The 23,576-nt window shown below is 43.2% G+C and overlaps 1 protein-coding gene across 1 annotated transcript in view; it reads left to right on the forward strand.

Moving 5' to 3' along the window:
• The window catches only part of LOC310791611 (protein NLRC3-like), a gene marked incomplete at both ends in the record, with an annotated part of 47,256 nt that overhangs the window by 11,683 nt on the left and 11,997 nt on the right, over window positions 1–23,576 (forward strand). Inside the window, 5 exons of the mRNA XM_083653275.1 lie at window positions 6,667–7,751; window positions 10,516–10,573; window positions 20,916–20,937; window positions 21,277–21,450; window positions 22,790–22,891. Coding sequence (XP_083509401.1) covers window positions 6,667–7,751; window positions 10,516–10,573; window positions 20,916–20,937; window positions 21,277–21,450; window positions 22,790–22,891 — 1,441 coding nt within the window. The remainder of the gene's footprint in view (window positions 1–6,666; window positions 7,752–10,515; window positions 10,574–20,915; window positions 20,938–21,276; window positions 21,451–22,789; window positions 22,892–23,576) is intronic.

Here is a 23,576-nt window from a genome sequence, read left to right on the forward strand (position 1 = left end):
GAAATACTATATTTATTTACAATTAATTACTGTCTAATTGATATTATTAATACTGATGTAATCAAAATAATCTTTGCTTCTAATTGATAGTATTCACATTTTGTGCCTATATTTTATTTAGGGTTAGTTGCCTTACTCCATAACCGAGCCTAGACCAGCCCCCCCCCCCCCCCCATGTTTAATGTTGTTGAACTGCCTCTCTTGAGTTCCATTTCCACCCTGCCAACACAGGAGGCGCTGCACTCCTCTCCCATAGACTTGAATAAAAGATTACCAGGTGTTTTCACTAAAGCTTTACATTACAGCCTGCAACGTACAGCGTAATGATTCCAGAGTCATCTTTTGTACTAACAGTGAGCCAGTACAGTAGCTACTGATACATACTCTTTCAGGGTGATTCAAGACCCCTCCACTTCCTGAAAGGGAGATCATTCAGGTTGATCAGGGGTTTATTTTGTGATCATGACCAACTCGCTGCTCTACACTATCCTGCTTATTACAGTGAGACAGCCCCTTGGCAGCAAGACCATTAGAGAGAGGTCTGACACCTGCATGGTCAGGCAGTCAGTCTGTCTCTCCTCCTTGGGAGGTCTGTGGTTAAGTTTATGGGAGTGGCAATTTGTGTTCAGCAGGATAATCTTCATGAATGTGAATCACTTTTATAGAGACACTGCGGAGCACGTCATCATTCAGAAACCACACCCAAAACGGCGGTAAACACAAACTCCCCCCCAATCCTGGCGTTCTTCTATGTTGCGTGCATGGTCGCATGTTGCACACAAGATCATTATGGAAGATGAACACTCCAACTTACTTCCTTGACAGCTAGATCCACATTTTTCTTCTCGCCAATTTTCAATGGCTTCCTTGTTTTGCTCGGGAGTACAAAAACACTTTAATTGGCGATTTTTTTTTTTTGTGCAGCCCACCACACAACAGCTTTTAGCTATATGTTTAATTCAAGGAAAATGAATGCCGGTGTTTGAATGGAGAGCTTTCCCCCGTGATGGGCGTGGCCTATTTCATGCAGTGTCTCTATGCCTTTTGAAGCGTTTTCTGAAAATCACACAAATTGCCACTCCCATAAACTTTTGTTAGCCACAGACCTTATTTTATGCATTTAAGTGAAAATCCCCATTCTAAAACCCTATTCACTTTTCTCCGTAAGCAGCAACATGCTACTTCCAGACTCATTCCAGCAGGGCTCTATATACTGAACAAGAATTATATGCTGCCATTTTGCACGAGTTGTAATAAAAGATCTAAGGGCTCTATCTTGCCGACGGCGGTATTGTTGCATTAGCACCCGTTTTGCGCTGGAATAGCGCCGCACAAAGCCCTAATTGTAGGTGTTTCGGCCCGCTGCGCTTCACGTCATCTCGGCGCACATATCTGTATAGGCGTGTTTATGCCCAAAAGCATTGTGGAGGTGTGTGGTCACGCCCATAAAACCACAGCGTCACGTCAGCAGCTTCCTCCTTCACTGAGAGGGAGAAAGAGGGAGAGAAAAGGTAGCCTAGATGGGGAGAGGGAGGGAGAGAGAGAGATGTGAGAATGTCATGCATAGAAATCAAATAACATGCTCCTGCCCAGGGGCGGACTGCATAATCGGGCACGTCGGGCAAATGCCCGGTGGCCTGGCCTGGCCTGGCCTGCAATTTTTTTTTTCCGCGTGTCGGCCCGTATCAGCCTGGCCTGCTTGGTATCTAATGCCCGGCCTGAATTATGATCCCAGTCCGCCCCTGCTCCTGCCCACCTGTGAATCACCTGTGTATTATTGCCATTTCACACGCTGATAAAGGGCTGCTGCACAAACGTCTGTATGCTTATCTCTTTTCGGGCTCTCTTCTATCTCCGCTGCGTAATTACGCACTGTACTGAGAGGCGATGAGTGATGCTGCTCTATTTGAAGAATAATTTAATTTCGTTCCACCAGCACACATTTTATTAATCAGCTATTTTCTATTCGTTTCTATTAATATATATACCGTAAATTCCGGACTATAAGGCGCACCGGTGTATAAGCCGCACCTGCAAAGTTGACTATTTTTTTCTTATATAAGCCGCACCGGACTATAAGCCGCGGGTGTTTTAATGTTTTTTTTTTTTTTTTTTTTATGTTTAATTACCATATGTAATGCTCCCATTTATTAACATTTCAACAAAACAACATAACACAACACCACCTGTGTTGTTATTTACAGTGCACACAGTGTCATACAGTGTCATACAGTGTCATACAGTGTGGTGAAAAGAGGGCAAGAGAGGAAATTAAAACAGAAGTGGCTTTATAGTTAGAAAGAGTGCTAAAAAAGAGAGATTTTTTTTTTTTTTGAAAAAATCCATAGATAAGCCGCACCGGTATATAAGCCGCAGGGGCCAAAAAAGGCCAAAAAACGGGAAAAAAGGTGCGGCTTATAGTCCGGAATTTACGGTACATCGAATCCCACCAATTTCATTGTCATTTTCCCCTTGGCGCACATAAAGACACATGCTTCCGTCACTGTCTGCTTGATGGCGAGAGGGACTTCAGCTGCCATCCGCGCTGTGTAATTGCTTACATGCAATTGCAGGGAAAGAGGTTAATGTACTGGCCGGACACAGGTGTTGTGCGAAAAAATTATGCGTTTTGAATTGGATTAGGGGAGCGAGGGTCTGGCGGGGCGGGAGTCTGTGTGCGCCAGGTGCTGGACTGGAGGGGGGTCTCCCCCGAGAAGGTGGGAGCTGGACGGGTAAGCAGGCTTGGTGGTGGGGTGGGTGTGGGTCAGTGCCCTGGGTGTTTTGGGCCGGCCAGGGTGGGGAGCGGCACCTTGGCACAACACCGTTAGAACTTTCTCAAAAGCAATCTATTGTTACCTCACACCACAAACCTGTATGGTCGGGAATTATGTAGCCTAATAAAACCATGACAAACAAATTCTCATTTTTAAATCAAGGTGTGTTTTTTCTGCAATGTAGGCTATAGTTGAAAATCAACGTTACCATTTTTACAATTTCGGAGCCGAAATTGTAAAATAGCAACGTTGCTCCACAAACGTTGCTATTTTACAATTGTTTTGGAGATCGGGTTGGGCATTCCGAAGAGAGAAGAGTGTGTGCAGGCGCGAGTAGAGAGTGACATCCATGCCGTGCTTAAATGGATCCAAGCAAAAATTTCCTGCACTGCACGGAGATCTGGAGACTGTCTGCGCTCAGGCGTACGTCTGCGTTTACTCTAAGACCAGCTATTTCCTGGCGTTAAAATTGAGAGCACCCAAGGTGATTTTTTCTGACACATTGCGCTGGAATGCCTATTTTGGAACGGGCAACTCCCAAACCTCTCTTTGCGCTCGGCACATACCGACGGTATCTTCCCCACAGCGCTAAATGACACTTGCGCGAGACACATGATAGGCTAGAGGCCCACCGACATGCCTGGGCCACGCCTACACCTGTGTCATCACAGCGCAAAACTGGACGGTGGAGGCAGACGATAGCTTAGATGCTGGGAAGATAGCAATAAGGGGTAGGCAAACGCAGCGTAAAGGCCACGCAAACGATAGAGCCGTACAACGATAGGGCCCTAAGACTTTTTATTTGCACACAAAATACTTATTCCTCTCATTTTGTCCACAACTATGTTTAAATCTGTGTTAATCTTTGCCAAGATAATCCATTCACCTGACAGGTGTGATATATCAAGATGGTGATTAAACGGCATGATGATAGAGGACCACAGGAATGAATATGTGTAAAAGGCAATGGGATTTGTGTATGGAGATTTAGGTTAAATGCATGAGATAAGGTAATATAATAACACAAGTTTATGAAACAGTGAAGTTTGTGTATCAGCAAGATCATCTTCACAAACTAGGACCACTTTTATGACTTTTGAAGCGTAAATGGGTTTTTTAAAAATGATTTTCAGAAAGCGCTTACAGAAATATGTCATCCCTGCGCTACTCTATTGCACAGGTATGCCATGGCCTGGTTAGCTCTGAAACTTGTCGTTGATCAAACTATGATTTAAACTTTATCTTCGGCTGAACTTAAATTTAGCAGATATCCAACGATTCAGTTCTTCATTTATGCTAAGAGTGATTAACATATTCTTTCCTATACTTCTTTTCCTGCAGTAATAGTGGAGCTGAAAGAAGGTCGGTACCTAAATCACTCATACAATTATTCCTATTGATGCATTATAATAATAAGAATAAGAATAAACGTGCAAATCATTTCCTGTACAGCTCTAGTTACTATATCCCTTCCTGTTCACCTCAAACTATACTTGACAAAAATATATGTTCCCATTTTTCAAGAGTTGTAATAAAGTTCTAAAAGGAGTGATGTTGAGAATATTTAAGTTTAATGGTAAACCTGTAAAATAAAAGATATTTAGGGGTTCAAGCCCTGAAGGGGCTGAAGCCCTATTGTTTTTGTGCTGGTTTATTGTTCTCCTTGTCCTTGTCCTTGTTGTTCATCGGCCTCGATGCAAATTCCCGTGAGTTGCTAAATGGTAGAGACCTGAAATTTGGCACAATGACAGATATTGGGTGCTAGTTTCTGCTCAAGAAATATCTTTCGAATCAGCCTGAAGGCGGTGCTATAATTGAAGGTTTTACGTTAAAGGCCATAACTTCCACGCCGTTTGTCCGATTTTCAAGCAACTTTTTTCCACATGTTCAGGTGAACCTGATCTACAAATTTGCCTCAAGGTCCACCTGGAAAGGTTTTGAGATATTTTGAAAAGTTTGGAAAACACATTTTCGACATCTCCTCCTAGACCGTTTGACCGATTTCCACCAAAATCGCCAGGAAGCATCTATGGAGCAAGCTTGACTATCCTGATTTTTTGATTTTTGAAAATCTACTTTTGTTTTGGAAATATTAACACAAAGTTGTGAGAGGGCGTGTCCTCTCAGCTAAATTGTCATAACTTCATGACCGATTAATGAGCGTGTTCGGAGATCATCACAGACCATGTGTGTCAAATTTTGTGCACCAAAAGGGGGCACCATAAACGGTAGAAATGGGCATGGCCTAACACAAAAAAGGCTGTAACTCCGCACCTGTTTGTCCAATGACCGCGAAACTTGGCAGATATATCACGGAGGATTTCCTAGTCAAAATCTGAAGTTTTGTCATCATTGGTGAAAGTGGGCATGTAATAGCGGTAAATCAAGTCCATTCGCATAATCGGTTGCAAACTTCTCAGCCTCATCTGGAATGGCATTTCTGACATGCTATTTCGCAATTTGACCAAAAGCGGGCGCCACAGATGAAAAAATTGGGCGTGCCCTAACACAAAATATGCCGTAACTTCACACCCGTTTGTAACTCCCAGGCTGTTTCTCCAATTTTCAAGCAACTTTTCCCCACATGTTCACCTGAACATGCTCTACAAATTTGCCTCCAGGACTATTAGGCGTTCAATTTGCGCAAGGCTTGAACCCTTGCTATTGCCGATTGCGGCTATATTTTGAATTATATTTTTATTCAGATTTATAAAATATGTTATAAGTTTACTTACTTACCTTTGATTACTTACCTGGACGATAGATGACGGAGAGCTACAGTTTTCCGACCGCATCACATGAAATAGAAAATCTTAGTTTGTCTTAGATCCTGCGTTTCATATTATTTAATTTGTATTGAAAAGTAAACCGGAGTTTGTTTATTAAATTTAGGTTTTTTGTGCAACTTCTCTGTGAGTGCTTACCATGAATGTGTGTCGGCAACTCTTGCATCTAACTAAATTGAATGGTAGTGGACTAGTCATATCAGGGATTGTTTAACATATTCTTTCCTATACTTCTTTTCCTGCAGTAACAGTGGAGCTCAAAGAAGGTCGGTACCTAAATCACTCATACAATTATTCCTATTGATGCAAGAATAATAAACTTGCAAACTTGCATTTCCTGTACAGCTCTAGTTACTGTATCCCTTCCTGTTCACCTCAAACTATACTTGACAAACATATATGTTCCCATTTTTCACAAGTTGTAATAAAGTTCTAAAAGGAGCCATGTTGAGAATATTTAAGTTTAATGGTAAACCTGTAAAATAAAGGATATTTAGGGGTTCTTTTTATATGCACACAAAAGGCTTGTTCCACAAAAGGCTTATTCCTCTCATTTGTTCACAAATGTGTTTAAATCCGTGTTAGTGAGCACTTCTCCTTTACCAAGATAATCCATCCACCTGGTAGGTGTGGCATATCAAAGATGCTGATTAAACAGCATGATTATTGCACAGGTGCCTTGGCCTGGTCAGCTCTAAAACTCCTGGTTGAGTAATAATAATCGATTCTACACAGTTACCTCACACCGGTGGATGGACCTGCTTGTCCATCCACACCACATGCATTACGGCTGCGTTGCGGATCCCGATTGACTCTCACCCATGTTAATTGATGGGCGATACAACAACAATTACACACCTGTTCTATTTTTGTCAGATCCCGCATACGTCTGACAGATTACATGAGTGTGGGTCTGTTCGCAGCTGTACCGGAGCCGTACCGCATCTGTTCCGGAGGCGGTGTACATTAGCCCTTACTCTTTACTCACTCTCATTGATTTAATCTGTTGTTTGGTCTTTCAGAAACTCTTGCTGCATGTCAACGTCAACACAAATCTAAACTGAAGCTGAGGTGTCAGTGTGTGTGTGAATGGTTTACTCAAGCAGGATATAAACCACTTCTGAATCAGATGTACACACAACTTTACATCACAGAGGGAGGGAGTGATGTCAATTATGAACATGAGGTCAGACTGATTGAAGCAGCATCCAGAAACCAAAGATCAGAAACACCAATCGCATGTGAAGACATCTTTAAACCCTTACCTGGAAGAGATAAACCAAGAACAGTGATGACAATGGGAGTGGCTGGCATTGGGAAAACAGTCTTAACGCAGAAGTTCACTCTGGACTGGGCTGAAGACAAAGCCAACCAGGATATACAGTTCATATTCCTGTTCACTTTCCGAGAGCTGAATCTGCTGAAAAAGGACCACAGCTTGTTGGAACTTATTCATCGCTTCTTTACTGAGCCCAAAGAAGCAGGAATCTGCAGATTTGACAAGTTCCAGGTTGTGTTAATCTTTGATGGTCTGGATGAGTGCCGACTTCCTCTGGACTTCAACAACAACAAGACTGTGACTGATGTCACAGAGTCGACCTCAGTGGACGTGCTGCTGACAAACCTCATCAAGCGTAATCTGCTTCCCTTTGCTCACCTCTGGGTAACCACACGACCTGCAGCAGCCAATAAGATCCCTCCTGAGTGTGTTGACAGGGTGACAGAGGTGAGAGGCTTCACTGACGAACACAAGGATGAGTACTTCAGGAAGAAATTCACAGATAAGCAGCAGTCAGAAAGAATAATCAAATACATCAAGACGTCACAAACCCTCTACATCATGTGCCACATCCCAGTCTTCTGCTGGATCACTGCTACAGTTCTGGAACATCTGTTCAAAGCCAGTGAGAGAGAGGCCCTGCCCAAGACCCTGACTGAGATGTACATCCACTTCCTGCTAGTTCAGTCCAAACAGCAGAAGCGCAAGTTTCATAAGAGAAGTGATAAAAAGACCAGGAAGATGATTCTCTCTCTGGGAAAACTGGCTTTTGAGCAGCTGGAGACAGGCAACCTGATCTTCTATGAAGCTGACCTGAAGAAGTGTGGCATTGATATCACAGCAGCCTCAGTATACTCAGGAGTCTTCACACAGATCTTTAAAGAGGAGCATGTGCTGTGCCAGCAGGACAAGGTCTTCTGCTTTGTCCATCTGAGCATTCAGGAGTTTCTGGCTGCTGTCTACATGCTCCACTGTCACACAAACAGGGATAAGGAGGAGGATAAGGGGGTTCTGGAGGCATTCCTGGGTGGTGAAGAAGAAGACGGTAGATCTAAAGACAGTGAACAATCACTGGATGTCTTCCTGAGGAGAGCCATGCTCAAATCCCTTAAGAGTGAAAATGGCCACCTGGACCTCTTTGTCCGCTTCCTTCATGGTCTCTCACTGGATTCTAGCCAGAAACTCTTACGAGGCCTGCTGGGTCAGACAGAGAGCACACCAGAAAGCATCCAGAGAGCCATCAGCAACCTGAAGAAGATGCACACTGATGGAAAAGGGAAGCACTACAAAACCTCTCCAGACAGAAGCATCAACATCTTCCACTGTTTGGTGGAGATGAACGACCAGTCAGTACATCAGTATATCCAACAGTTCCTGAAGTCAGAGAACAGATCAGATAAACTCTCTGAGATCCACTGCTCAGCTCTGGCCTACATACTGCAGATGTCAGAGGAGGTTCTGGATGTGTTGGACCTGGATGCCTACAACACATCGATGCTTGGGCGACAGAGGCTGATCCCAGCTGTGAGGAACTGCAGGAAGGCTCGGTTAGTCCTGATGTGAATACCAACAGTATAGAACAGTGTAGAGCGACCTTAATATAGCTGACACATTCAGAATTACTATAAAGATATATAGTTCCTCAAACATACACAACTGTTGTTCTACATAGCAGTGGCACACAGTAATCACATTACTTTTTCCTCTAACAGAGTAAAGTCATTACTGTTGCAGGTTCAGTTTCACATTCCAATTAGTAATCTAACAGATACAGTAGGTTGTGAGTTTAATTCTTTAGTCGATCAACTCTTTATTGGCATAATTTCTATGAAATATCCCCCTTGTATTATTCTGCCTTCAGCTCATGTCAGAGATATTTATGAATTTAGTGTTTTAGACTCAAAACTTAAACCCCGACCAAATCTGTGGTGAAGCCTGACTGACTCTAATGGTGCCAGGCTATTTTTATCAAAAGTTTAACTGCCTGTGGAGCTCAGGCTGAAAATCTGTAATTTTCCATTCTACTTTTAATCACTTTTTACAGAAAGGCTTCCATGAATTTGCATTTATGAATTATTTTATGTGTGGTTTTTACTGATATACATTAACCACTTTTGGAAAATTTCAAATAATATGATACTGTATAAATAATAATTATCTATCCATCTTTCTATCTATCTATCTATCTATCTATCTATCTATCTATCTATCTATCTATCTATCTATCTATCTAGCTATATCTATCTTTTAATTCCAGTAGTGTCTGTGTCTCTCTCTTTGTCTGTCTGTCTTTTGCGTATCTTGAGAACCGTTGGTCTGATCGACTTGAAACCTGGGGAGTGCGCTTAGGGGTACCTGACTGAGTGCAGTGCGAGAAAGAAAATTAAATAAATGTGCCGATGGGGGGAGCTACAGCGATATTTTACGTTTTCAGGCCTTCACAGGCCACTTTAGGTCATTGTGACATCATCACTGATGCCAAGGGGGATGTCCAGAGATGGACAGGCTTGTTGCCTCGTACATGGTAGAGGAAATGTTGCCAGTTTCAACAGTAGAATCGCCATTTTTCAGAAACATATTGAGCAAAATACAGATGGCAGGGAACGGACAGACACCATCAGACAGGAAAAGTTTTGCAACCTACCTTATTACGATAGAGATTTGTGCTAATATATGGGCATATGTTAGTAATGTAAGGTTTAATGTTGTATTGTTAACTGGCAAATTATGTGACAATGCATCTCAGGCGATGTTACGGAGTAACGCAAAAGTAATGTAACGAGTAGTGTAACGAATTACTTTCTCCAGGGAGTAATCAAGTAAAGTAAGGCATTACTTTTTTTTTAAGTAATGTGTAATGTGTAATAGATTACTTTTTTTAGTAATGGACCCTGTCCTTTGCGGATCTCTAGAACCGTTATCGGATCGACTTCAAACATGGGGAGTGCACTTAGGGGGACCTGACCGAGGGCAGTACGAGGAAAAAAAAGTAAGAAATGTGCCCACGGTTGGAGCCACAGCTATATTTTACATTTTCATTATGACATCAGTGATGTCAAGGGGAAGGGGAACAGGCACTGCGTAATGGGTACTGCACCAATCGGAGGGGCAGTGAAGAGTGGGAGAGCATGATGTATGAATGGGGGAAGGGGAATGGCTAGATGTACCCATGGGGGGGGGGGGGGGGGGGGCAGGATCTTCATCTGGGTAGATGTACCCCTGGTGATTGGGGAGAAAGGGAGGGAGGGAACGGGCATGGGTATTGCACTAGTAATAATAATAATAACAACAAAAATAATAATAATACATTAAGTATTAAGTATTATTATTATGATCATCATTGGTTGTTATTATTGTCATTATTATCATAATTATTGTTGTTAATGTTATTTGTATTATTATTATTGTTGGTGGTAGTAATACAACAAGTCGTAGTAGACATAGTAGTATGCTGTATACGTTTTGATTGGTATGCTATAGTCCCAGCTCTGCTTTGATAATCTCTCATTTTACATTAAATCTGTAAACAGACTTTGTGGCTGTGAACTCTGAGAGACCTGATCTCTGAAGTCCTTGTCTCAGCTCTGAAGTCCAACTCGTTCTTTATTATTTATTCAGATTGAGGTTCTGCATGTTGTTAGACGCTCACTGTGAAGTTCTGGCCTCATCTCTGAAGTCCGACCCCTCCCATCTGACAGAGCTGGACCTGAGTGACAGCTACCTGTTTAGCTCAAGTGTGAAGCTGCTCTCTACTGGACTGGAGAGTCCACACTGCAGATTGGAGACTCTCAGGTCAGAAATATAATGTGCTGATCTGAATATTATATGAATATTGTAATTTGAGGATGTCTCTATCCTGTCTTTCCATCTGATATCAGACAGTAGGGATGGGTATCGTTTGGATTTTATCGATACCTTTCAACGATACCTATCGATACTTCGGTTCTGCTTATCGATACAGATACTTATCGATACTCTTATTGATACTACTCTCCATAATTTGTGCAAAAAATAAAGACATGACATGAAGAGATGTGAAAAGATTCAACAGTAATTTTGTTATTAGTCATTACAAGTTAAATTCCTGAGAAGGCCTATTTCACCTCTGTGATTGTGAATATGATGATTTATTAAACCTAGGCCACCTATGTAGTGTCACTCTTAACTCATTCACCGCCAATGACGTCTTTGACGTGTTATCAGAAATAGCCCTCCCCGCCAATGACGTGTTTGACGTGTTTTTGTTTTTATGAGTGCAGCGCATAGTTGAAACACTTACCCAGCCTGTGACATAGTTTCGGGTCCCTAACCTCAAAGTCAAGCCGACAGCACGTTATCAAACACATACCGCAGCTGTTGTTTGAAATTAGGAAGAAGGTGGAAAGGAGGAGAAACGCGCTTCCTTGTTGCAGAGGAGAAACGCCATTGAAATGCCCCCTCGCCGCGCTGCAGAGCTGATCGACTTGCTGCAGAGCAGCGGACATCGAAACCGCGGTAGTCAAACCCGTGACCAACATGATCGATCCTGGTCCCTGGACCCCGTTCCTATGTGCCAGCCTTGCTGCAGGGCGAACCTGGATTGCCTAGTCAAACCCGTGACGAACATGATCGATCCGGTTCCAGCAGCGCCTGGTCCCAAAGCCAAGCCGCGGACCCGTTCCTGTGTGTGTCGCAGCATTCGTCCCAGCGAGAGGAGGGAAACGAGCAGCAGAGGAGGCAAAACGCTGATGGGGAAGGAGGGGGAAGGAGGTGCGATCTAGCAGCAGCTGTGGAGAGAACTCTCTCTCTCTGTGTGTGTGTGTGTGTGTGTGTGTGTGTGTGTGTGTGTGTGTGTGTGTGTGCGTGCGTGTGTGTGTGTGTCTGTGTGTGTCTGTCTGTCTGTCTGTCTGTCTGTCTGTCTGTGTGTCTGTCTGTACACTCACTCACACTGAGCAAACTGTATTGTTGAATGTAAAAAAAGCACTTCATATATATATATATATATATATATATATATATATATATATATATATTTTTTTTTTGTCATTTGTGTCATAATGAATAATATTTACATGTCTGATGTCAATACAGTTCAAAATAAAAGAATTGAGAGCGAGTTCTGCCTGATATTGTGTGCTGTGTACATAAATGCCATTTTTTGCAATTTCTTTTCTCAGAGAGACCTTTTGGGTGAAAACAGGGTGTATATAAATGGCTATAAGTAGAGTACAGAACATGCTAAAAGCTCACTTTTTTTTTCCTGGTGAACCCAGAGACGTACATCTTCATTTTGAGGTATTGCAAATCACTCTGGTGCTAATAGATAATTTACTGTGGGTCTTGAAAGATGACCAACAATTATGAAAATCTTTGGCCTGTGCTAAATATTGGCAGTCCTAAACTGGCCCTGAATGAGTTAAGGGGGAATCATACTTGCACGTAGAATTCATTGCGCACGTCACTGACTGGAAACTCGACACTAACAAAGTTGCCTGCAATACATCTCTTTACTGGGGCATATTTTCATTTACAAAACATTTTCTTCATCAAGTCTGGATAAATCACACCCGTTTTCAAAGGATTATGGGACAAACCAGCACGATGCAGTCAGTTACGTTACGTGGAGTTTGTGGACCAATTTTATCTGGATGGATGCTCTGGATCTAACTAATTTGCTGCAAGCTAAACGTGTTACAGGTAAAGTGAACACCGTCTCACTGTACGTCGCTGTTCTGTATTCAGAGTTGGCAAAGTCCACATAATATTCTGTGACTAAAAAGGCTGAAAGGGTAGCACATCTCAGTTTTCAAAGTCAAGGAGGACAAAATACTCACATTTCACTTGATTTATTGGCTCACATCACACAAAAACAAAACGCTTACGCGTTTCGGCAAAGAGCCTTCTTCAGAGCGTTTCAATAGTACACATTCAGTCTGTTAATATAACAAGGGCAGAGATTACACACAGCTGGAGGTTGGACCCAATTATTTAGGAGCCAATCACCATGGATCTAGGTATAGGGAGGACAAATCACAGCATGAAGCATCACAGCAGCATTACAGAACATCATTATAGTCTGAATGAAGAAAGAAACTAAACACACAAACTAAACTGTTTTAACCCAAAAAGCATTTTAAGCTGTAGTCATCATTGAGTCCGTTTGGTGTCATAGTATTGAGTGTGTCTATCCAGAACATTTCTCTCTGGGCCAGTTTTCTCAGGAGATCGCCTCCTCTTGTAGGCATCATGACCTTTTCAATCCCATAGAACTTTAGTGAAGAGGCTGAACCATGGTTTGCTTCAGCATAATGTTTTGCAATAGCATAATCCATATTGCCTGTACGGATCGCAGTTTTGTGCTCAGATATTCGTTGTTTGAGGGGCCGTTTGGTTTGTCCTACGTATGCCAGACCACAGGGACAGATCAACATGTAGATCACATGCGTTGATTTACAGTTGATAAATTCACAGATGGGGATTTTCCTCCCAGTGTGAGGATGGTTGAATGATTTGGCATTTGTTGTATTGTTGCAGCAGGCACAGGTACCACACCTATACATGCCTATAACGGTTGTTGTCAGCCATGTGGTCTTTTTTTGAGCCATATTTTTGTACATGACATGGTTTTTTATTGTAGGTGCTCTCCTGAATGAAAAAAGGGGAGGAGCTTGACAGAAGTCCTTCAAAGATCTTTCTGCTTGAAGCACATGCCAGTGTTTCATAAGGATCCCTTTTATTTGTGAAGCACAGTGGTTATATTCAGTGGAGAAACAAGCCAGACTTGGATTCTTCTCTTTCTGTGTATTTGACAGGAGATCAGAACGAGAGGTGGCATTGGCCCGTTGTGTGGCTTCCTGAATGGAGTTACATCTATAACCTCTTTCCTTAAACCGAGTGGCCATGTTTGCTTGTTTGGATTGAAAGTCCTCTGGATCTGAACAGTTGCGTTTGAGCCTCAAAAACTGACCCATTGGGATGTTGTCCTTTAGATGTTTGGGGTGATTGCTTGTAGATTCAAGATTCAAGATTCAAGTTTATTATTTGTCCCAGAAGGGCAATTTGTGTGCAAGCAGATATAAAAAGCATAGCGAATACATGAAAAAACAAAACATGAACAAATTAAAACAAACATGGAGCATGTGCAGCAGTTTTCCAGCAGAAAATGGATCAAGTAAACACAGGATAAAAGTAAAGTAAAAACACACCTCAAAGGATCTGTACAATGTACTTAAAAGTAGTAAAGACACGTACAATGTACTTAACACATTAAGTGCCAGAGACGACCTAACTCGTCTTACATAATCCAGCGCTTAAGTGCCAAGGACGAGCTAACTCGTCTTACATAAACATTTTTTTTTTTTTGACGGTGGTACATCAATCAACAACTTTTACATCTTCGAGATCACTATTGGAGCAAGATAATGTGTATAATCTATTTTACCGACCCACTAAGTGTTGACAGTGCTCCCCCAGACGACCGAAATCAAAGAAAAAACTGCCGCGGGACCAAGCCGTTCAAGGAAATGCCGTGGCGATTTCACAGTAATCCATTCAAGACTTGTCTTGCCTGAGAGCGGCCGCGCACCGGCAGCAGCACACAGAGAGCGGAGAGCGATTTGCAAAATAGATCATAGGTGAAACACACTTTGAAACACCTCAGAAAGGCCAGAATCAACATCTGCCCATCGCCCACGCATTCCCCGGCCCATCTTGACTCGCACAAGGAGCGTCTGCACGCAGGCAAGCAGGCAGGCAGGCACACAGGCAGGCAGCAGCAAAAGCGCTTCTGACACGCCCGCTGTACAGCCAGGAGGACACAAGACACACGGAGGGAGGAGTTTGAATGAGAGGGGTGTTTCCTGTTGTTATGGAGGAAATTACTGTTCAAAACTATTGTTTAGAATGTCTGACGGTCTTACTGATGCCAAAAATGAATGGTTAAAGTGACTGTTTCACAAAAAGCCATTTATCTCTGAATAAATTTCCAGACGCTGAAACCATGCTGTACTCAACGGCTAATATCTACATAACTACTAACTCTGCAAACTAACTCTTTTAGACAGAGAAAGCACACATTCTATTAGTTATTTTTAGATGATTGGTGTTCATGAATTCTTAACAGAAAAGAATCCTCGTCTGTTTCTAAAATGAGCCAGAATCGTCAAAAACACCCCTGGCACAACTTACCTACAGGAATGAAAACATGGCTGGCATTCAATGTGTTAAAAGTAGTAAAAGACACGTACATGAACTTAAAAGTAATAAGAGTCCAGGACTATTTGAGCTCGCATAAATAGGTAGGTAAAAAATAAATAAAGATATATCTCGAATATAAAATATATAAAGAATATTAGTAGCAGCAACCTTACCTACCTAAGAAGAGAGACAGAGAGAGAGAGTGCATCATCTCCTCCGCCCAGCAGCGTTTAAGCTGCATGAGAGAGACAGAGAAAAGGGAGCGAGACAGAGAGAGAGAGAGAGAGTGCACTATCTCCTCCTCTCAGCAGCATTTAAAGCTGTGATGGAAACAGGAACGAAAGACAGTTTGTATCTGTTTTTCGTTGCCCTCGGAACCTTTAGCCGAAGGCCCGAAGGGAGCAGCACATACTCTGGGCAGAGAGGATGAGTATCGTCCATGTGAATGGACATGGCCTTTTTAAGCACCTGTTTGTTAAAAATGTGGTCCAGGCTACTAAAATTTACTCCGGCTATTTTAGATGCCGCTCTCACAATCCTCCCGAGAGAGTTCCTCCCTTGAATACCAAGGTTTCCATACCAACAGATAATAGAAAATGAGATTACAGACTCGATATAGGCACAATAAAACAGTTTCATCAGAGTCCTGTCAACCTGGAATCTGGCAAGCTTCCTTAGGCAAAAGAGACGTTGTTGACCTTTTTTGCACAGCATTTCACAGTTTAGATCGAACTTCAACTTGCTGTCAAAAATAGTGCCAAGATATTTATAATTGGTCACCAAGTATACTGGTTGCCCATGGACAACACTGTTCTGGGGAACTGGGGAGGATCGTCTAAAATCAACACAGATCTCTTTAGTCTTTGAGACATTAAGTTGGAGGAAGGCTTCTTCACACCATGACAGAAAATCATTAAGAACCTGGCCATGGCCGACCTCATCCTCATCAAGCATGCTGACAATGATGGAATCATCAGCGTACTTGATGATGAATCTGTCGGCATGACGGCTAAAACAGTCATTTGTATACAGAATATACAAGAAGACAGACAAAACACACCCCTGTGGTGAGCCGGTCGAGGATGTTAACACATTCAGTGCCACAGCGCTTCAGTAAAATTGTCTGGAGCCTGTGCCAGATTCACTTCCATTCAGTTGAAAACAGCTATAGAATTTTTTCTATTATGGCTATATTAACGGGGCTGGACTTTAATGAAAGATTGAACACTCCTGCTTCTTCCAAAGAAGAAATTTTGTTTCTAGACAGTTCCATTATGAAATTACAGCCTCTCAAAAAAGTGCACTTTCAAGGGTTTTCTGTCGTTTTTTTTTTCTTTCCAAGATATAGCCCCTTTTATGAATACCTTTTGCACTCTAATTTCGAGCACATTCACTGACTCTGGCTGGTGTTTTCTGATGTGGTGGCGTGTGGTGTGGTTTCTGTGCAGCCACACACCCCTCTCCCCCCCCCCCCCCCCCTCTCCACCTCTGAGCTGCGGGCTCCTCCCACACGCACAGAGTTTGCTTTCTCGACTCGTTTTTGCCCCGGACAGATCCCAGCTTTGCTGCGCGCATCATTTCCTTGATGGGCATCAAGGAAATGATGCGCGCTGGCAAACGCGACTGAACGAAAAGGCTTGGCCCGTTCGGCTTCGGATCGTGTGGAGATAGATAGAAGCATAAGAGCTCAGTTGTGAGCGCGGATGCAGCCGAGCCCACTCTCGCTGTAGACGGAGCAATATATACGGCTCTAGCAGAAAGCATGCATCGGTTTCCACGGCTTTCTCCGCTGTCTCCTGTACAAAGTAAAGGATCTGAGGTGGGTGGAGCAGCTCCTGTGACGATGTTTAAGGTGGCGCCGTGTGATCCCTTGAAGGGATTCATGCTCACTGGCTGGGTACGACCTTAAACAGCAGAATTATGGAATAATATGAATTATGATTTTAGGACGTCCACAGACGTCCTTGGCACTGAACGTTACTTTTTTTTAGGACGTGCACAGACGTCCTTGGCACTGAATGTGTTAAGAAGCTGGACAGAGTTCCGTTTACTCTTACTTGTTGTGATCTATTTGTAAGGAAGTCCAAGATCCATCCAACAAGACCTGCGTCTAAGCAAAAAAGGCGTACAAGTTTCTCAACCAAAATGTGAGGCTGATTCGTATTGAACGCTGAAGAAAAATCTACAAAAAGCAGCCTGGCGTGGTTCCCACTGCCTTCTAAGTGCTTACAGACAAGGTTGAGTAGGGTAGCTGTGGCGTCTTGTACACCTCTCTGTGCTCTATACGCAAACTGAAAGGGGTCAAGCAGGTGCTCAGTTTTTGCTAGGAGCTCTGCTTTAACTAGCTTTTCAAATTGCTTCATAACCAGAGAGGTTAAAGCAACAGACCGGAAGTCGTTCAAGCTTTTGGGACTGTTTATTTTAGCAACGGGCACCACTATGGACTGTTTCCATAGGGATGGCACCTTCTGCTGAGAGAGAGACAAATTAAAAATGAAACTAAAAATGGGACCAAGCTGGTCAGCACATGTTTTTAGCAGGCGACCGCTAAGTCCATCGGGGCCAGGACTTTTCCTGGGCTTGCACTTTTTAAAGCCACAGATTACATCGTGTTCATCGAAAAAAGGATTCAACGGTGGAGCCAGCTGGAGATTGTTTCTGATCTCGGAGTGCTTGTTGTTAAAATCATGAACATCAAATCGAACATAAAAATCATTAAGGCATTGAGCCAGCTCGGCGTCTGAATTGTATTCCTTGAGCTGAACTTTTTTTCTACCAGATTCTTTGGTCCCCGTGATCGTTTTCAAGCTGTCCAGGGCAGAGCCTAGATTATTCATTCTGAGCTGAGACTCAATTTTATCTTTGTATTTCAGCTTACAGGACCTGATTTCACGTTTAATTTCTTTCTGTAGATTATATAGATCTAGCCTATTCCCTTCTCTAAAGATTTTTTTCTTCATGTACAGAAGCTTTTTAAGAGACTTTGAGACCCACAGCTTACCATTGGGATAGGCTTTCACTAATTTGTCAGGAATAATACAATTTTCACAATATGTAACCCAACTGCTCACAACATCAGTCAGCTCGTTGATGTCGTCAGAGGAATCTTTAAACATGTCCCAGTCAGTCGCATCCAGACAGCCCTGCAGAGTGAGACAGGCGTCTTCATTTCAGTCTCTCACACGAAAGCTCTGTACTGCACCTCGCTTTAGTACAGTGCGATAGACCGGTATGAGCTGAATGCAGCTATGGTCGGACGAGCCCAGGGGTGGAAGGGGGATAGATTTGTATGCATTTTTCACATTGCTATAACATAGATCTAGAATTTTGTCCTTTCTAGTCGGGCATGTGACATATTGATGGAAATCTCTCAGTGTATTTTTCAGGGTGCAGTGATTCATGTCACCAAGGATAATATTGGGGGCATCCGGGGATATAGATTGTAGCCTCTGTATGACTTGATGTATGGTTTCACATGCATTTTTTTCATTAGCCCTTGGGTGAATGTAAACAACAGTTACGAATATCTGTGGAAATTCCCGAGGCAGATATGGAGGACGTAAAGAGACAGAGAGCAATTCTATATCAGCGGTACATAGCTTTTCGCGGACAATAACATTTTTGCACCAACGTTCATTAATGTAGAGACACCCCCCCCCCCCCCCCCCCCCCAGATGACTTGCCTGTTGCAACGGCGTCCCTATCCAGCCGCATAGGCACCCCAAAACCCACCGTCTCTAGGTCCTTGTCTGTATCCCTGTCAGACAACCAAGTCTCGGTAAAGGCTAGGATGCAGGCATCTCTAAAATCGTGACTGTAACGAGCTTGAGCTTGGAGTTCATCAGCCTTGTTGCGCAGAGACTGGACGTTGGAGAGGATAATTGAAGGTAACGCGATGCGGGAGAGAGGTTGAGTTTTCAGCCTCAGTCGAACGCCGCCTCTTCTTCCTCGTTTTCTAGTCCTAGTCCTTCGATCTCGTCCCCCGGAGAGGTCACGGGAACCGGACATCTGGAATCCATCGAAGTTAACCGGATTGAGATCTGCAGGAGGATCATGTATGTTCCAGCGAAGAAGCAGCTCTCTGCTGTACTGGAGCCGTGGTGGACGATCAGAAGACAGCCGTGATGGGCGATCAGGAGACAGAAGAGCGTGTCCAAGATTGCAGGCTAGGTGAAACAGTAGCCACGCTAGTATCATGGCGTAGAAATATGCAGTATTGAGTTGCGTTCCATGTCTTTTCGATAGATAGAAGTGTGAATGGCTCCAGTTTCATCCTTGAATATGGTTAAGTCCAAATAGTTGATTTTTTCAGTGCTTTGTTCACAAGTGAATTTCAGGAAACTCGAGCTATTGTTAAGATATCTCACAAAGTCAATCAACTCCTCCTGCGTCCCCTCCCAAAATATCAAGATGTCATCAATGTACCGTTTATATGATCAATGATGACTACAGCTTAAAATGCTTTTTGGGTTAAAACAGTTTAGTTTGTGTGTTTAGTTTCTTTCTTCATTCAGACTATAATGATGTTCTGTAATGCTTCTGTGATGCTTCATGCTGTGATTTGTCCTCCCTATACCTAGATCCATGGTGATTGGCTCCTAAATAATTGGGTCCAACCTCCAGCTGTGTGTAATCTCTGCCCTTGTTATATTAACAGACTGAATGTGTACTATTGAAACGCTCTGAAGAAGGCTCTTTGCCGAAACGCGTAAGCGTTTTGTTTTTGTGCAATGTGAGCCAATAAATCAAGTGAAATGTGAGTATTTTGTCCTCCTTGACTTTGAAAACGGAGATGTGCTACCCTTTCAGCCTTTTTTGAACATATTTTGGATTTTGGGTTTGGCACTCCACTGAGAAACCCATTGTTGAAGCGCAACCTTCTTTTTCTAAACAATATTCTGTGACTGTCAGAAAATAGGTCAGGTTCAGGAAAGCACTGTGAGGTTTGTGCAACGCGAGGCAGATATTTCTCTCTGTCTCAGAATCATCACAGGGCAGTCGCTCGCTTTATCAGATTATTGTATTTACATTGTTGTGTGAATCAGCAACGCGATGCCTCCCATCATAAAACTAGTTTTCTTCCAAATATACTACTGATCTTTTAAACCTGCCGCAAGTGTAGTCACAGAACAGGAGTGTAAACACGCAACATCAAAAGCCTGGTGCCACTTCCTCATTGTTAGGGAATAATAAAATAAATAAAAAACTATAGCAGCACCGAACATCCAGGACCTTATTAATTCCTGGTACCGACCAATCAGGAACCGGTACCAAATTATATCGGTGCTTGGTACCATCCCTATCAGACAGTGCAACATTTTATCTTCCTGAGTAAATTCCTTTGTGGTAAAATGAATTGTTCTATCATAACTCTAATTCAAATACATATTCTGATGTCAAATGCACTTGGGACACCAGAGGTGTTGCTCAATGTACAGTAGGTGTTTCCAGACTTAAAGGGGTGTGATGTGAACTCTGGTAGAACCTTGGCTTGTATAAGATGAATCAGCGTGACGTCACTTGCTACCCAGAAATGTGGAACCCCGCGGCAGTTATTCGTATGAGTTGAGCCAACAAACGTTAATATCTCAAAAACTATACATCACCATCACTTATATTTTGACATTCTGAGTGAGAGCAGAATTAGCTCAAGAATTTGATGTATAATATATGCATATCGTAAAGTTGTGTAAACTGTCGCAGTTTTTAAAATGTAAACAGAGTCAGCCGACTAGAGTCAGACACTCAAAAGTGTCAAAGCTCACGCTCCATAGGGTTCCATTGCTGCTGCCACCCAGTGACACGGTTTGTTTACCAAAATGCTGCTCGGTTGATCCCTCATAGCTTCCTGGAATTGATAAAACCCCAAATTCTGTGATTCACTCTCATCTGTTGCTCCAGTAGAGACAACTGGAGAGTTCAGGTATAAGGTCAAGTTCCCATTAAGTTACGGTGCAGTTAGGGGTAAGTTTCCCACCCAACTCAAATTAACTTTTTATTACAATTATTTCCAGAGAAAATTGCCATATGAAAATATTGTCCCAATAAGAAGTGCATTCTGGACCTAAGGTCACAAACGTCAAGACACAAACTGCAGATGTATTCATCTGGTTGGTTATAGAATGTGTTGAGGGGAAATGGAGAAATCCTGAGACAGAGATGTGACAGGCTGTCTGGTTTCAGATGGAAAGAGTACAGTCTAGTAAGCCAGAAAGCCCTCAGCAATATTTCATGTAATGTTTTTGCTTTATTCTTTCTTCAGATTGAGTGGCTGCAGCTTATCAGAGACTGACTGGGAAGTCCTGGCCTTAGCTCTGAAGTCCAAACCGTCCTTTCTGAGAGAGCTGGACTTGAGTTGCAATGACTTGCATGACTCAGGTCTGAATCTGTTCTCTGCTGTACTGGAAAGTCCAGACTGCAGACTGGAAACTCTCAGGTAAAATCACTTTGCACTTTGCAGTTTTTCTCAGTTGATTCAACACATTTCTCGTCTCTCAAAACAGGATTCCTGAATCTGCAAAGGTCGCCCTGCAGGTTTTACATAAGGATTTGGCTTTTATTGATCCAGCTTCATATACACAGCAGTGAAGCTCAGTGACTGAGAGAAGATCATCCATACTCTGATATCTTGTCATTGTTACTGCACCGCTCTCTGTTCCTCTCCAGCTGCTTCAGAATAGAGCAGCTGGATTTTAACCAGTAGGAAGGTGACCTCTTCATCTCCCCAGTTTTAACATAATGTTGTCTGGTTCCCAGTTAGATAGAAAATGCATTCATTAAAATGCTGCTGAACACATTTAAAGCAGGCTAGTTTTGGTCCTGAATTTCACTGAGCTCTGAGCCTCTCATGGCCGAGGCGGGGGCTTGGGCATGGGGTGAGAACAGTCTGACATAACGTAGCGTTAACCAGTGTTGGGCAGTAGCTTGCTACAAGTAGCGAAGCTACATAGCTTAACTACATTTCTCAGTAGCTTGGTGGTAGCTTCACTACTTTTGAACCAAGTAGCTTTTTCAGTAGCTAAGCTATTTATAGACCCAAGTAGCTTGTAGCTTCCCCCAAAAGCTACAAGCTACTCGCCAGGAGATTTCTGCTGCAGTTTGGAATAAACAGGAGGAGACATTGCATATGTCAAGTGTGCCTGTGTAGCCAATAAAGCACTTTCAGTTCCATTATGATGGACAACAATTGTTGTTGTCTCATCCTTGCTTTTTAGCATCCTTGCCTTTCTTGCAGCAAGACCCGGCACTACTCTGCCTCTGAAGGAACTGGAAAACATTGTATTGATCTATTAACGTCAGAGGAAGCCAGGATTAGTCAAAACGATATGAGAAATACACAGCACGTCTGCCGTGTGACTTTTCCGGGTTCATTGTCCTGCGTGGGGGGGTACAGACGGAGGTAGGGGACGAATTTCGAGGTTTGACTGACAGATTGAGGGCGAATGGCGTTACGAGATTTACTCACAAGCTCGTTTTAATGCTTTTCCATTGGTTGCATTTGGTAAAAACCACACAGAGATGTGAAGGGTGACCAATGGCACTGATTTATGACAAAAAGTAAAAAAGTGAAAAAAGGGACATTCGAGGTCCTGGCACAACAGCGACGATATAATGGTCAGTTAGCCTCATCAATAAAGTCTTGTCAGTACAAATAATACAATAATGACCAATATAAGAGAATAACATGTCTTCTTGTCCTTCAGGCTGAGTGTCTGTCAGCTGTCAGAGAGAAGCTGTGAAGCTCTGGCCTCAGCTCTCAGCTCCCATGCCTCTAGTCTGAGAGAGCTGGATCTGAGCAACAATGATTTCCAGGATACCGGACTGATGCTGCTCTCAGCTGGACTGGGGAGTTCACACTGTAAACTGGAGACTCTCAGGTCAGGATCACTGATACTGTTCAACAGACCCTTTAAATTATGTTCTACATGGGCGTCCGGGTAGTGTAGCGGTAGATTCCCTGCCAACACGAGGGTTGCATCCACGTGTTACCTCCGGCTTGGTCGGGCGTCCATACAGGCACGATTGGCTGTGCCTGAGGGTGGGAAGCTGGATTGGGGGTATGTATCCTGGTCGCTGCACTCGCGCCTCCTCTGGTCGGCCTGTTCGAGGGGAAGGAAACAGGTGGGAATAACGTGATCCTCCCACATGCTACGTCCTGCCGGTGAAACTCCCTTGTCAGGTGAAAAGAAGTGGCTGGCAAATGTGCATGTGTGTCAGAGGAAGCATGGTGCTAGTCTTGGCTCTCCCCAGATTGGAAGAGGGTGGAGCAGTGACCGGGGCAGCCACTAGAGCAGCAGGGGGAATTGGCCAAGTACAATTGGGGAGAAAAATGGGGGGAAGGGGGGGGGGGGGGGGGGGGGGCGGTCAGAAAAAAAATCTGCTCTGCACATGAATGTCAAAGAAAATATGTGAACCCTCATTTTCCTGCTGAAGTGATTTTTGAAACCAGCTGAGAAACCATCTTTCAGCTCTACTCTCTCTCTGCTGAGAGAATATTTCATTATTTCTCTCCACACTGCCTCTGTTGGTGAAACCTGAAGCAAAGGACTTGTCACAATATGT

This window comes from Poromitra crassiceps, assembly GCF_964638095.1.
Source record: "Poromitra crassiceps genome assembly, chromosome: 16".
Classification (NCBI taxonomy): domain Eukaryota; kingdom Metazoa; phylum Chordata; class Actinopteri; order Beryciformes; family Melamphaidae; genus Poromitra; species Poromitra crassiceps.